The sequence below is a fragment of the Anarhichas minor genome, unplaced genomic scaffold (genome assembly GCF_050575085.1).
Source record: "Anarhichas minor isolate MPS153535 unplaced genomic scaffold, ASM5057508v1 ptg000094l, whole genome shotgun sequence".
Lineage (NCBI taxonomy): Eukaryota > Metazoa > Chordata > Actinopteri > Perciformes > Anarhichadidae > Anarhichas > Anarhichas minor.
The window spans coordinates 380,001-394,264 of NW_027466540.1; the positions used below are offsets into that span (position 1 = coordinate 380,001).

At 40.7% G+C, this 14,264-nt stretch overlaps 3 protein-coding genes across 3 annotated transcripts in view; 1 reads left to right on the top strand and 2 right to left on the bottom strand.

Annotated features, from left to right (window-relative positions):
- Positions 1–6,858, bottom strand: part of LOC142939145 (uncharacterized) — a 6,979-nt gene extending 121 nt beyond the window's left edge. Inside the window, exons 1-9 of the mRNA XM_076082355.1 lie at positions 6,693–6,858; positions 6,011–6,163; positions 5,726–5,794; positions 5,527–5,631; positions 4,713–4,855; positions 3,317–3,450; positions 1,584–1,723; positions 1,162–1,272; positions 1–49 (exon numbers count right to left, since the gene is read on the bottom strand). The exon at positions 1–49 is cut by the window's left edge and continues 121 nt beyond it. Of these exons, the coding sequence (XP_075938470.1) occupies positions 1–49; positions 1,162–1,272; positions 1,584–1,723; positions 3,317–3,450; positions 4,713–4,855; positions 5,527–5,631; positions 5,726–5,794; positions 6,011–6,163; positions 6,693–6,858 (1,070 nt within the window). The remainder of the gene's footprint in view (positions 50–1,161; positions 1,273–1,583; positions 1,724–3,316; positions 3,451–4,712; positions 4,856–5,526; positions 5,632–5,725; positions 5,795–6,010; positions 6,164–6,692) is intronic.
- The window catches only part of col14a1b (collagen, type XIV, alpha 1b), a 136,866-nt gene that overhangs the window by 110,911 nt on the left and 11,691 nt on the right, over positions 1–14,264 (top strand). The window contains exons 37-38 of the mRNA XM_076082365.1: positions 13,820–13,915; positions 14,172–14,225. Coding sequence (XP_075938480.1) covers positions 13,820–13,915; positions 14,172–14,225 — 150 coding nt within the window. The remainder of the gene's footprint in view (positions 1–13,819; positions 13,916–14,171; positions 14,226–14,264) is intronic.
- LOC142939166 (C-type lectin domain family 4 member G-like) lies at positions 8,454–12,940 on the bottom strand. The gene is made up of 7 exons (XM_076082386.1): positions 12,784–12,940; positions 11,179–11,298; positions 10,960–11,088; positions 10,357–10,490; positions 9,945–10,066; positions 9,202–9,343; positions 8,454–8,462 (listed from the first exon to the last, which is right to left on the bottom strand). Exons 1-7 carry the CDS (start codon positions 12,938–12,940, stop codon positions 8,454–8,456), a joined length of 813 nt encoding a protein of 270 aa, XP_075938501.1.

Here is a 14,264-nt window from a genome sequence, read left to right on the forward strand (position 1 = left end):
TGGTCTCTTTCTGTCTGCAAGTTTTGTTTTTCCAACGTGACAAAGACATCTGGTGGGAACATGAGACGAAAGAAAAGACGTAACATTGTTCACATTTACAGTCATGGCAGCGTGAAGGTACTCTCTGTGTTTCATCACTGTCACACTTTGAGCTTTGAGCTTCTCAATCAGAGGCTGCAGCTTGATGAACATATATTACGTGTTTAGTGTATGAAGCAGCTCACAGATGCTGTAAGTCAATAAGTCATGAGTCACAGCCTGACCTCATGGACAAGAGAAAGCTATGAATGCACATCAGGCATCAGACCTGCTCAGTGCTGTGAGTGAAGAAGAGTCTGATGGAGGGGAACACAAGCCTGTGTTGATACATGAACCCTGTAGCTTGAATCAATGCGTTCTAACAGCGGGTAACCTTCACCTGTTGGAGCTTTACAGCATCATGCTGGTTCTAGTGTTAGAGGGTTCCTCTTCAAACATGTCTCACCCCGTGTCTGGTTTCTGCTCAGGAGGTCGTATCTGGTCTGCAGCTGGTCTCTCTCTTCTGTGACGTTGATGTTTCTGGTTTCAGACTGGTCCAGACGGATACGCAGCTCGTCTCTTTCTGTCTGCAAGTTTTGTTTTTCTGTCTGCAAGTTTTGTTTTTCCACCGTGACAAAGACATCTGGTGGGAACATGAGACAAAAGAAAAGACGTAACATTGTTCACATTTACAGTCATGACAGCGTGAAGGTACTCTGTGTTTCATCACTGTCACACTTTGAGCTTTGACGCAGCACTTCTCAATCAGAGGCTGCAGCTTGATGAACATATATTACGTGTTTAGAGTATGAAGCAGCTCACAGATGCTGTAAGAAACGCTTCTTACTTTATCTAAACGATGCAGACTGCTTTAGCCTCGTTAGACGATCGGTTGTGATGCTTGTTTAGATTCCACTGCTGGTCGGACAGTGTTTCATCTCAACAGGTACTCGGGCATGTTTTACATTATTGCTGCACATCTACTCCAAGTATTACATTTGTTCTTGTTGACACAATAGAGAAACGCTCTCTGCTGTGGCACCCAAACACCACACAGGCTGGAGAGGAGGATTACAAGGTCGGGAAATCAGAGCACAGAGCAGAGCACGGTACGCTGTCATAGAATAAAGAGCAAATCCTCACTGCGCATGTAGATCCCGACCAGAATCACAAGATACAACACTCCCAGAATGGCTGCCGTGGCTCCAAAAGCTCTTCTTTTGACAGCTGCAGGACGGCTGTCAGTGAGCGGTCCTACAGAGACAAACACGGTGAAACCGATTCTCATGAAGCACGTTTGAAGTGGCTTCTTCTTTTATTATTATTGTGGATAGTTTCATCCTTCAGATGCACTCACCTGCTCAATTACTAACAACTTGAACATTTACACTCAAATGGCAATAAATTGCATTTCAACGTCTCAAAGTCTCAGTGCACAGCCCAGACCGGTCTCTGGACACAAGCTAAAGGTAACTGATGGTGTCTATTCTCTACAAAACGTCCTTCAGGATTTAATCAGACATGAACGAAGGTCTCAGTCGTCCTCGTACAGCGTTTATACTTACTGACTTCATGGGGCCGAGGATCAGGAGCACTTTGTTCCAGAGGGTCGTAGATGTCCACCTCCTCTTCTTCTCCTCCGTTCTTTTCGTCTCTTCTGCTGAATCTCACTTTCAGCTCTGGCGCTTGAACGTCTGCAGACATCCTGAGAGGTGACAGAACTTGAAGCCGAGTGATGGTAATTCTTTCTGCTCTGCGAGTCGGGCAGCTTTTAGACGGCGAGCGTCAAGGAAGTAGGAAACCACAAACACAGATATACCACCAGCCAACCAGCGCTTTGCACTCACAGAAGTGTGTGTGGGGGGGGTGAAACAATATAAAATCATTTTGTGCTGGAATTTGTTTGTAGAAACTGTGAAAAATTCCAGCATTTCTTCACCTAACTGGAGTTTAAAGCAGTGGGTGCTGCAGCACCCTGGGGTGCCTCAAGGAGAGGCCGAGGGAAACACAAGATTTAAATTTAAAAAAAACTTTTCACACATAAACATATATATATATATATAAATAATTAGGTTGTATCAACATATTTTATTACATTTTATCCCCAAGACATTCCAATGGACCCAACTTTTGTAGGATGTACAGATTTCTGTCATCTGACCCAAATGCCCAAACTTATTTGATTGGATGTCTCTAAACCAATCACAGTGCTCCACATCCTCCAGAGGGAACTGTTGCTCTTGGGCTGCTTATTAATTAAGAATCGCGTGCACACTCAAGTGTCTTGACATCATGGAACCGCCCTTCAGACTGATTAGTTAGGTTCATTTTAGTCCGGTTTTGGACCCTAAGCCCCACTTTTCTGAGCTTGTTTTGTGGAACGGGCCCCTGGTGAAGCTTCTCACTGGCATCTGAAGATTAGCAGCTGGTGACTCAAAGGAAACACACGAAACATTTCAAACTGACTGAATACAAACGTATTAATCATCTATGAAAACCAAAGTAAAGACCACCTGCAATTTCATGTTTTTATTTGACTTTCATTAGAACAGTAGGACTACAGAGCTGGTGCACATGTAGTTGTGTTGATGACTTCTAATGCAGACTGTGCACTATGACAGGCAGAGGAACAATATCTATGTATGCCAGGTTATTGAGCATAAAACAAAGAATTAACAAACAAATTAAATTGTAAATTTAGTCTGATTTAACAAAGCTGACACTAGACACGCTTTCTTCATCAAAGAGTCCAGGAGATCTATTTCTCACAGATCCAGCTCTTATAAACATGAGAGTTGCTTTCTGTCCATTGTCCTTGTTGATTGCAACATGTTGCAGCCTCATTGTTTCTGTCAACGTGTGGCAATCCTGTTGCCCAGAACCTGTCGGACAAACAAAATGTCCTTTTAAACACTTGTGATTATTTTTTCAATTTGACGTCATTTATAATATTTATATCATCTGTAAAAAAAATGATCATAAAGATCCAGATTAGTACATTGTAAAGGCTGCCAGTCAGTGATTTGTAAAAAACAAGGTAGCACTTTGTGCTTTAGCCCGGCAGTCCCTCCCAAAGACTTAGTCACACATTATATTTCATCATCATACAGTAGCTTTGCAGGTCTCTGAAAGTTTTAAAATTGTTAAATTGTTATAGTTTATGACTTCCTTAACTTGTAATACCAACAGGGAAGAGGAAAAAGAGACAGTCCTTCATGTAGCTTTAACCTAGCATGAAGCTGTAAATCAGTGACTAACAGTACATTTGATGGAATCGTGAACCTTCAAAATGTCTCACGTGTCTGTCTGCGGTGATCTGTCCACCCATTCCCATTCCCATTGCCATCTCCAGCTTGTTTGATTCCATATTTCCTTCCTGGCTTGTAGACCGATCCAGGAATCTTTATCCATGTTCAGCTCAAGGACAAACTTCTGGTAGTTGATCAGAGACAATAATGAGAGGAATCAAAGAAGGGTCCACTTGTACACCACGCAGTAGTAATGGACACAACAGCATGAAGCTAACATTTACATTTATCAGAATGCATTAAAGAATAGAGAAATAAACATTTAAACAAGTTATCTTATGTCTTATTCCTGTAGATCCTCTACCTCTTAGGATTCTATGCAGACGTCTTTGAACGAATCAAACGTTCCCGCAAATTCACTAATTTCTGACTTCAATGTCGGTTCTAAAAAAACGTTGCTCGTCGAAAGAACTGATCTCAGACCTTCAGGTTCTTCCGTGTTCATTCAAGTCTTCAATTTTTATCAAACAAGAATATTAGGAAATGTCTAATCTGTGTATGTCGTCCTCTTCCATATTCATCAAACACATTTTACTCTAATTCTAATTGCAAATCGTAGCCTTAAATTTAGCACAATCTGACAAGTGAGAATAATAACGTTGTGTTAAAGCTCATGGACAGAAGCATCAGGGAAGTGAACCCAAAGGCCTCAACGGGACACAGAGATAAAGCTGGTTGCAGTACAGGAACTAAAATCAATAGAGAGGTGAAGTCCCGCCCCTTCCGGTTGACCACCACGGGATCTTATTTTGGAAAGAATATGTACGGTGCTCAACGGCAAAAGACAAGAAATATATTTTGATCCTGTTTGAAATGTGCCATGAATTACACATATGATGTTTGTTAGTTTAATAAAAGATCATTTTTACACATAAAAAAAAGTGCAATTTTGTCTTGAAATTGTTGACGTATCCAGATTGTCGTAAGTGGCGTCTCTCTTTCTCTAAAGCTACGATTCCTTTGTGTTTCGTACAGAATGTTCTCGTGGTCTTGCTCGTTCTTTTCTCTTCCGGCTGATAAACAGAGTCGCTGGATAAAATACGGCAGGTGATGCGGTTACATTTATGTGTGGCACGTAGCTAAGTTAGCTAGCTAGCTAGCTAGCCAAGCTAACGGCCGTGTTCGTGCTGGTGGTGTATATTGTGAGAGACGAGAGTTCACTGAACGGTTTCCCACAAAACTAAATGATACTACGACAAACGGAGAATTTCTTGGCTCGCAAAATCATCTTTAAAATAGACAAAAATCAAAATCATTTTTTGGAAACAAAGTCCCATGGGGGACACTGAAAAGGGCGGGACTTCATCGGAACAAAGCAGGTCGAAAACACAAGTAACAGGTCACTGGCGGTTACTTCCAAGATCAGTCATGAACAAACACACTCACCTGTTCCTCTTTGTTGTTGATCACCACCAGATCTGCTCCTTTCTGTTGACAGTCATCTCTGCTTCCATGCCAAGTGTTCCTCTTATTAGATTTAAAGTAACAGCTGCATCCAAATCTCCTCCATCCTTCAGGACACCACTTCTCTTCAGTGTTTTAAAGAAAGAGGTCATATCATTCAAAAGCCGTGTTTCCATCCACGTCTTTTCATGCACATTGTGAAGTATTGCGATAGAAAAGCTGTATGGAAACGGCAAAATGGCAACCGTGGTGTTTGCTTTTGTTAAAAAATAACTGATGCTAAATGGATTATGGAAACGCCTTTACAGAATAACATTTGACTCACATGACGTCCTACCCGATAAATATATTCATATTGTCTTCGTCTCTGTAAACATGAAACTTGGCCAATAGCTCTTGTAGATGGTTAGAAGGTGACTTGTTTTGTTTCTGGTTCTGGTTCTGGACCTCTACCTCTTCTTCTGCTCTGTTCATGGCAGATTACCTCCATGTGTGCCTTATTCTGCTAACTTCTAAACAAACTACGAGCTTATTCGCTCCAAACATGTTGATGGAAATGTGCCTAATTTACATTCCTTTTTGCTTAAAAATCAATCTTTAAGATTGAATAGAAACACAGCTAAGGTGTAATGGATAACACTCGTAGATTCACTCATTAGTTTAAGATCTCTCTTGGTTGTTTAGTCTGTGCTAATGGCACATTGCAAAAACAGTTAAACAGCAACAATTATATTCAAAAGTAACGAGTCAAGTTCTATCGTTGAAATTGGTATAATTCTGGTGTTTTTTTTCTCACTTTCAATTTTGCCCTCGAGCTGCTTCACCTCCTCCTGTAACTGGCTGTGATTCTCACTCAGGGTTTGGTAACTGCTCTGTAACTCACTGTGGTTGAAGGATATGTCTTGAGAAACACAACAATAGATAAAAGTGAGACAATATGAAAATAGTTCTGCTCATTGGTGAAGTTGCATCTTGTGTTATGGAACCTTTCTCACCTGAAACTTTCCCCTGGAGTCGACTGTAATTGTTGCTCAGCTGGTCTTTTTCCAAAGTGACTGAATTATCTGGTGAGAACAACAACAAAGTAAGAAACCAACAAAGATCATTGTGCTTTAATCTCAAGACAAAAGGAAGTTATATTCTGTGATATCACTATCTATTATTTCTGCGTTATGGTTCATTCGTCATGCCCCTCATTGTGAAGCCTTTAGACGGACACAACATCTCAACCTGTCCTGTAAAGCCTGAAGCTGACACTGTTCTGGTTCAGTATTAGGTGCTCGGTAGTTGTGAGGTGCTGTACTTTATCTTACAGCGTATGGATAAGAGGATGATTCCAGTGATCAACAGAAGACACAGCAGTCCTAGACAGAACGCAGCAACCCTTAAAGGTCTGCTTCGGACGGCCGGAGGATGCTTCTCAGTACGCGGTCCTAAAGAGGCACAGAGAGCAGCTCCATTAGTTTCTATCATTCTGTTACGATGAATCATTTAAACACCCTTAGACAATCATTTAAAGTCAAACACATATGAACTGAAGATGATGAGTTATAGTGGACCTTTCAATCATCCTCTCCCTCTTCAGCATCTCTTCCTCCTGTGACTCTGCATTGATGATGATAATCTACAGACTTTACCTTCTTCCTGTCACGTGGTTGCTCTTTCCACTCTGTTGTAACGCTGTCATGAGAAGAGTTGATGCTTCCTCAGATCTCAGAAACTTCTTAAATGTCACCGTAACCAACAAGAATGACGCCCAAAACAATTCGATTTTAGATCCAGTTTGCTTTTCTTTTTTCCAGTAGTTTGAACTAAAGTGGCACCAAAACACCACAGAACACCAGATAATGAGTCCTATACTCAGAGCTTTAAAACTGAGGTCAGAATGTAAATGTTTCTTTTTTCATTCAAACATGATTCAAAGAACAACAAACACACGATGATGTCTTCATGATTTCTCACCTCCTCCGGGTGGCGGAGTATCAGCGCGGTGGTCTCCGATAGCGTCGGCCCTCTCGTAGATGTCCACCTCCCTTTCCTCCATTTCCTCCCGATCTACTTCCTGCACCTTTCTGTCGTATCTCACCTTCTTTGATAGATCTGGTTTGGCGTAAATATCCGAGGACATCTTGAGACAGTCGAACCGTAGCTGCTCTGTTAAACGGTTACTGTTGCTGCTGTAAAACCTTAATGTGTACTAGTATAGCATGCAGTAAATACTGTGGTAGATATGAGTCCAATAAGGGAAGATGTGCACTGATGCTGCCAGTGTTGCTGAGCCCGACTTCTATCTGGTTTCAGTAATGAAAATAAAGGAAGTACCAGCACACACACACACACACACACACACACACACACACACACACACACACCACACACACACTTTTAATGTCTTGACTCAATTGGATAGAAACCTTAACTTGAGCCAAGAGACTGCATTGTCCAACATTATTATTATTTTATTCTTTCTTTGTTCAAAATAAGATGATTTTGGAAATACAAGATTTTCTACCAGCAACAACAATATCCATATCAATAGATTCCCCCCCCACACACACACACACACACACACACACACACACGGAGAGAAGATGAACAACTTTCTCAGTTCGGTCTAAACTGAAACTGTTGTCATGTTAAGTGAAGTTAAAGGGCCAGTGTGTAGGATTTAAGGGACGGAAGGAATATATTATTCATAACTTTATGTTTTTATTGGTGTGTAATCTCCTGAAACTAAGAACCGTTGTGTTTTTCGTTAGTTCAGAATGAGACGTTTGTATCTACATACGGACTCTTCAGGGAGCCGGCCGCCGTGTTACTACGGAGGCCCAGAAGGGACAAACCAAACACAAAGACAACAACAAACACAAAGCGTAGTTGTCCACATGCTTGTGAGAGGAGGCCACTACATCCGACACACTGCTCCTTTAAAATGTGACAACAGCTTCAGTAAAAGTCAAGCATCACTTACTTCTGTCTGGCAGATTGTCCTGAGAATGGTTTTGGTGGCACCCGACCACCTTTGAGCCAAACCCTGAAGCGCTACTGGTCCGTCTGTATTTAGTCCAGGATTAAAGGAGGAACATTTAGATCTGGACTGTGCGTGGAGGTTCTGCAGGACGGTTGAGGCGCTTCGTCCTCTGCATCGTGGAGGTTCGTTTATGGCGTTTTGCCGATTACACTCGTTCTCTTCTTCACAGATCATTTAGTTTAAATAATGATGCAACAAACAGCGCGTTGACCACAAACACCTTTCTGCATGACCGTAGTTTGCATGATCGCCACGGTGCCACACGCCAGAATAAACAAAGCTCAATGAGGCGTTTAACTTGTGTTTATTAAATGCCACAGAAAACAAACATGAAACACAGCACACATCCACAATCACTGATGAATCTGCAGGCTGATATAATAAAGAGGGAGCGGCCGTACCAATAACCAAGAACAACCCCCACTGACTGAATGTACAGCTCTTTAGCTAACAGAACCCCGGAACCAAAAGCAGATATAGACGAAAGAAATACTTGTTGATTTATATGAGTTAAAGAAAAAACAACAGAAGGTTCAAAACAGAAAACACAGAAAAGGAAAATGGAACCCAGAGAACAACTAAACCCCTCAGATCTAGTGCCTCTCTGTGAAGACGTGTCAATCAGAGGAACCGAAACACAGAGGTTCTACACTCAACAGTGAACATCTAGAGAAAGAAGAGTGGCGAGCTGGTTACAGCTTCTGTAGAAATGGGAACAAAAGAACACAGTGCACCCTGGGTAACAGCTGAGCCCGTTACAAACAGAAGAACACAGTGCACCCTGGGTAACAGCTGAGCCCGTTACCAACAAAAGAACACAGTGCACCCTGGGTAACAGCTGAGCCCGTTACAAACAGAAGAACACAGTGCACTCTGGGTAACAGCTGAGCCCGTTACCAACAAAAGAACACAGTGCACTCTGGGTAACAGCTGAGCCCGTTACAAACAGAAGAACACAGTGCACTCTGGGTAACAGCTGAGCCCGTTACAAACAGAAGAACACAGTGCACCCTGGGTAACAGCTGAGCCCGTTACCAACAAAAGAACACAGTGCACTCTGGGTAACAGCTGAGCCCGTTACAAACAGAAGAACACAGTGCACTCTGGGTAACAGCTGAGCCCGTTACAAACAGAAGAACACAGTGCACCCTGGGTAACAGCTGAGCCCGTTACAAACAGAAGAAAACTCTGTAACGAGCAGATGGCCGTGAAATCCAAACAGCATGAACACACTTCAGTTACTCTCGTCTTCAGCCTCACTGCTCTGTACGCAGGTGTGTTCTAAGTCATCAACATGTTGGCCTGTTGTTGTACTTTTACAGTAATGCAGTTAGTTCGTTTTCTCTGAGTTTCCCTTAATTATGTCGTTTTTTAAGTGAGAGAATAAAGAACTTCTGGAAAATTGAGGGAGAAATGAAGTGAAGTCAAGATCACATTTACATGTTTGACTTGATTGATCTGTTTCTCACAGATCCATCGTTTGGATCCATTGTTGGTTTGTTGCCATGTTCCTCCAGGATCAACAAATGCTCTGGACCTGGAACCATCATCAGGCTTTACATTCACACCGGTCTTCCAGGCCCTGTAGAACAAACACTGTGTTATTAACAAAATACATTATTTAAATAAAGATAAAGTTATTGTGCTTCGATAATCTGATCAAATATATTCAGGACTGACGATCCTTTTGATCTTCAGATGTACTTTCTTTATGTCCTTTAGCTTTATGTACAGTACAGAAGAGGTTTCAGAACATTTCTAAAGTTAAGAAGATGCCCAGAGGAGGATGAATATGAACTCGTTGGCCTACATGTGTTCATTATCCTGAACTGTCAAGAGCTCAATGGCTTCTTAAATATGAGCCCAAATACAAGTTCAGAATGTGATGCACAAATCATTTCAAACGTCGTCCTTCAGATTCAGATTGTGTCCAGAGAGCGAACAGCTGCATCTCACATACATCATGACGCTCAAAACCATGGGTGGAATTGTTAATTGATTATCTGTAAATACTTATTACAAAAAAACACATTATCTGAAAACAGGATCGACTCGATAAATTATTTATTTAAATATTTATTATTATTTTATATTTAGTGTTTTTCAATTTCATCCAACTATTAGCCACGAACAATGACCCTGAAATAAATCAATATTCTAAAAGTAAAATAAAGTGTTCTCACTGATATGATGGTGTTGATCCGTCCACCCCTTCCCATCCCCATCCCCATCCCCCGGACTGACTGCTCACTGGCTGCAGACCGATCCACGAAGCGTCCGGTTTATTCAGCTCGCTGACAAAACTCTGAAAATTTTGCAAAAACAGGAATCAACAGCAAGACAGAAGCCAGACAGTGAACATATGAAGCAGAATAACATTATGAAAGCAGCACATTCATAGATCATCCTAATAAAAGTGCATTTGGCAATCATAACTTTGAATTTCCCTAAATTAATATTAAAGATCATAGTTACATATTTCCAACTACTGAAACAGTTTTTAACAGAATCATTCAAACATTTTCTAATAAATCAATTTAATTTCAAGTAAAATAACAGTAAATAATAAAAAAGACACGTTGTACGTGCACTCACCTGTTCGTCTCTGCTGCTGATCATCACCAGATCTGCTCCTCTGTTCTGACAGTCTCTCTGGCTCTCTGTCCAGTTCTTCATCTCAGTAGATTTGTAGTAACATCTGCATCGACATCTCTTCCATCCTGCATTCACTGAAGTGTTTTAGTCACATATTTGAAATCATTTAATGACAAATACATTGAGATTTGACACTAGAACCTGATATGTGATTGTTTGGAACTTTGTCCTTCAGTCCGTGGCTTTTCATTAAAGTGTGTTCTGTAGCACCGCTACCGTAGAATCCACATAAGACAAGCCAGCAGGGAGAGTACCGGGCTTTGAAGCAAAGTTTACATCGTGACCAAACCTTTTAATTATAATTTATGGGTCCATCACATGATGACGCCATGAAGGTTTCAGGAGGGATGTGTCCTCTGTTGGTTCTGACTGAAAGGGACCACAACTACAGCACCTTGTTACACAACGCTGTGTTGTAGAATGATGAATAAATAAACCGTGTACCTAGAAAACCAATGCATTCTAACAGCGAGTGAACTTTACCTGTTGGAGGTTTACAGCGTCATGGTTCTGTTAAAGTGTTCCTTTTCAAACATGTCTCACCTGTGGTGTTCCCCTGTGTCTGGTTTACGGTCTCCTGTAACTCGTGGTACAATTTGCTCTGGTTGTATCTGGTCTCCAGCTCCTTGTACCTGATGCTGAGCTCGTTGTTCTCCAGAGTGATGAAAACATCTGGTGAAAAGATGCAGTGAAGTGATGTGAAATCAAGGTTATTGTGTGGACTTTTAAGACATGACATCATAATACAGACGAGGTCCTCACGGCGTTGGGACAGGACGATGACTGCAGCTCCCAGCAGGACGCAGAGGAAACCCAGAACCAGTGCAGCAGCTCTGAGGAGGTTTCTCTGGACATCTGGAGGATGCTTTTGAGTGTTTGCTCCTGCAGAAGGCAAACGGAGAACACGATCTAATTATCTTTAAACCTGATTCGATTTAACTTTAAACTATGTTGCACCAAAAATTAATAAAGATTCTATTTTTACTCTAAATCTAGATTCAATTTAATTCTGTTGCACCAAAACATAAAAACCTGATCCAGTGTTAACCTTCACTTTACACTTGAGGAGCTTTAACTTTGAAAAAAGCTGCTTTTTTTAGATGAATTGAACAAAATAATTAAGATCCTTAAAGAAAGTTAATGGACCGACTTAAACCAGTCAAGTTTTATGCGGCGGCTGAATTTCTCTCAAGATACCGACCGGTTCAGCAATGAAACGGTTCTGGAGCAGAACAGCAATTAAATCAAAAGTCTGTTCTTCTTTACTGTGAAAGAGTGTTTTTATCGTCTCTTATTCGTCCGTATTGCTCCTTTAATTCAGCCGACAAGTTTATAAAGCCAGTTTAAAAAAGGGCCTTTTAACCCGATAAGCCCCGCCCCAAATGTAAATGTGTCATTTTAACTTGGATTAATTAATCAGATATTAGTTTATTTAATCATGCAACAGAGCTCTGCTTTATTCTAAACCTGCATTCACTCATTTTAAACCTAGTTTTGCTAAACTCTGATTAGAATGAATCTTTGATTAAACCTATATATTCGTAGTGTAACCCAGTTAAAAGTGAGAAGTGTGAACGTCATCACAGCCATCGACAGGAAACGAGCCCGAACTGTTCAAACATGAAGAGACAAACATCTGATCTGTATCACTTCATCAGCACGAAGACTGAACATCACTACTTGAGCTGAGAGCAATTCGTTTTACACCAATAAAATAAGACACAAGGCGCACGTTAATAAACATTAATAAACGTTAATAAACATTAATAAACGTTAATAAACATTAATAAACGTTAATAAACATTAATAAACGTTAATAAACATTAATAAACATTAATAGACGTTAATAAACATTAATAAACATTAATTAAACCACAACTGTCAAACAATTTTACATTTTAGGCTTGGCCGTTTCATAAAGGTTATTACTTCATTTTAATTATTTATTTTTCACACATTTGCGTTTAAATTTCTGTTCTTCACTGCATTATGTGAACACATTGAAAGGTGTGCATGCTGGTGTCGTAGATGTGCTGGATTGTGAATAACATCACAGTGGAGCAACGGGATTCAATACACACATCTAGTCGATATGTGCACTAAGATGCAGATACAAAGCTAGCAAGTAATAAAGAGTAATTATTACAATAAGAGTAAAGATTTAATACAAATTCAAAGATAAAATAGTAAATTATAAACTAGGATAATTATTAAATGCTCATAAATGTACATGTAACAGTCGAGAGCAAATATCCTGATAATAAATATTCTTATAATTACGTCACATTTACAGCCGAGCCTCTAACTTTAATAACCAGTTTCCATTGTTTCTTGTATATTAACTGGTATTTGATGGTGTTTTAATACCTTTCTCCGGTGTTAAAACACGGTCGTCTGTGAAAGTGTCCACACTGTCGTAGATGTCCACCAGTCTCTCAACTCGCTGTCCTCCGTCCTCTCCGGCTCCTTTGCAGAACTTCACGTTCATCGTCAAACTCGGGTTTTCGTAAATGTTCGAAGCCATTTTTGCGCCACGAGACAACTGAGGAGTCTCAGCGTCCGATTTATTTATGGTTCCCCGTCGCTTCTGCCTCCGTCTCTCTGCTCGTCACAAGGAAGTAGAAGCAGGAAAACGCTCATTGCAACATTTTTATCACCGTACAGTAAAAAAGTGCTCGATTAACTGGCCGATCTTTTGATCTTATGACACCGTACAATACACGTATGAGAGCTGCTATCAGAGGTGTGACATGTGATCTGTGGTTCAACTCGTCTGCTAAAAAAAGCACCTAAAGGTGTTTGCAGAATTCAGATTGTGCAGAGATAATGACGTTTAAAAGATCAGACAGAATAGACGTAAACATTTAATTAAAATGATCAAATGAGGGAACACAAACACCGAGTAAAGGATCAAACACAGAACTTAATAAAAACAGATGTCCTTGTTTCTAACATGGCATCCTGAAGCCATGTGGACTTTGACTAAGATGTTTGCTACGGACGTGACTGATTCTGTGACCAGATGAACTGAAGGAAGCTTTACAAACCAAACAAAGTTGTGAAGATAAGACTCTCTCTTTAGCTCGTGGACCACAAATCAGCCCAAATCAAACCACTTCCTTCTTCACGGCAGAGCACAGAGCACATCATGTCTTTGCTCTGTAACGTTGCAATACTTATTCTAGAGACCTTTTAATCCTGCTCTGTGAAGCACGTTGGGCTGATTGTTTGTGTGAAAGGTTCTATATGAATAAAGGTGAGTGTTGAACTGTTGAGGTTAGCCAATCAGCAGTAAGTCTTTAGGACGGTGTTGAACACATAACCAGTCGACGTCAGTGTCCTCTCGGGTTCAAACAAGCCTAAACACGTCTTTAACACATCCTCTCCCTATGTCTCTCTGCAGGGCCCGACCGGTCCAGTAGGTGATGCAGGTGTACCGGGACCTCAGGGACCCCAAGGACTACAGGGACACAGTGGACGCTCCATCATAGGACCTCCAGTAAGACCAACGCACACCCAGTTCTCAGTCTCCCACTCTAATAGATACTTTCTCCATTTATTTCTATATGCTTTTATTTTGAAAATACATTTCCATGTTTGCTGTTCATAGTCATTTTTTCAGATGCCATTCATATTCTAAATATGTGAAAAACACTGTATTTTTTTACGCCGTTGCAGCAGTTTATTTAGTAAACTTTGTGTTATATTAACGATATCCATACAATCAGAAAAAAAGGTATATTCTTTATCTGCAGGGAGGTCAAGGAGAGCAAGGACAGAAAGGTGAAGCGGGACAACAAGGAACACAGGTGAGAAAAAACAGAACGTGAATCCAACATACAGATCTT

Coding starts and splice junctions, on each gene's coding strand:
- LOC142939166 (XM_076082386.1), bottom strand. CDS start 12,940: ATGGCTTCGAACATTTACGAAAACCCGAGTTTGACGATGAACGTGAAG. Junction 11,299..12,783: donor TGTTTTAACACCGGAGAAAG/GTATTAAAACAC, acceptor TGCCTTCTGCAG/GAGCAAACACTCAAAAGCAT. Junction 11,089..11,178: donor CATCGTCCTGTCCCAACGCC/GTGAGGACCTCG, acceptor TCTTTTCACCAG/ATGTTTTCATCACTCTGGAG.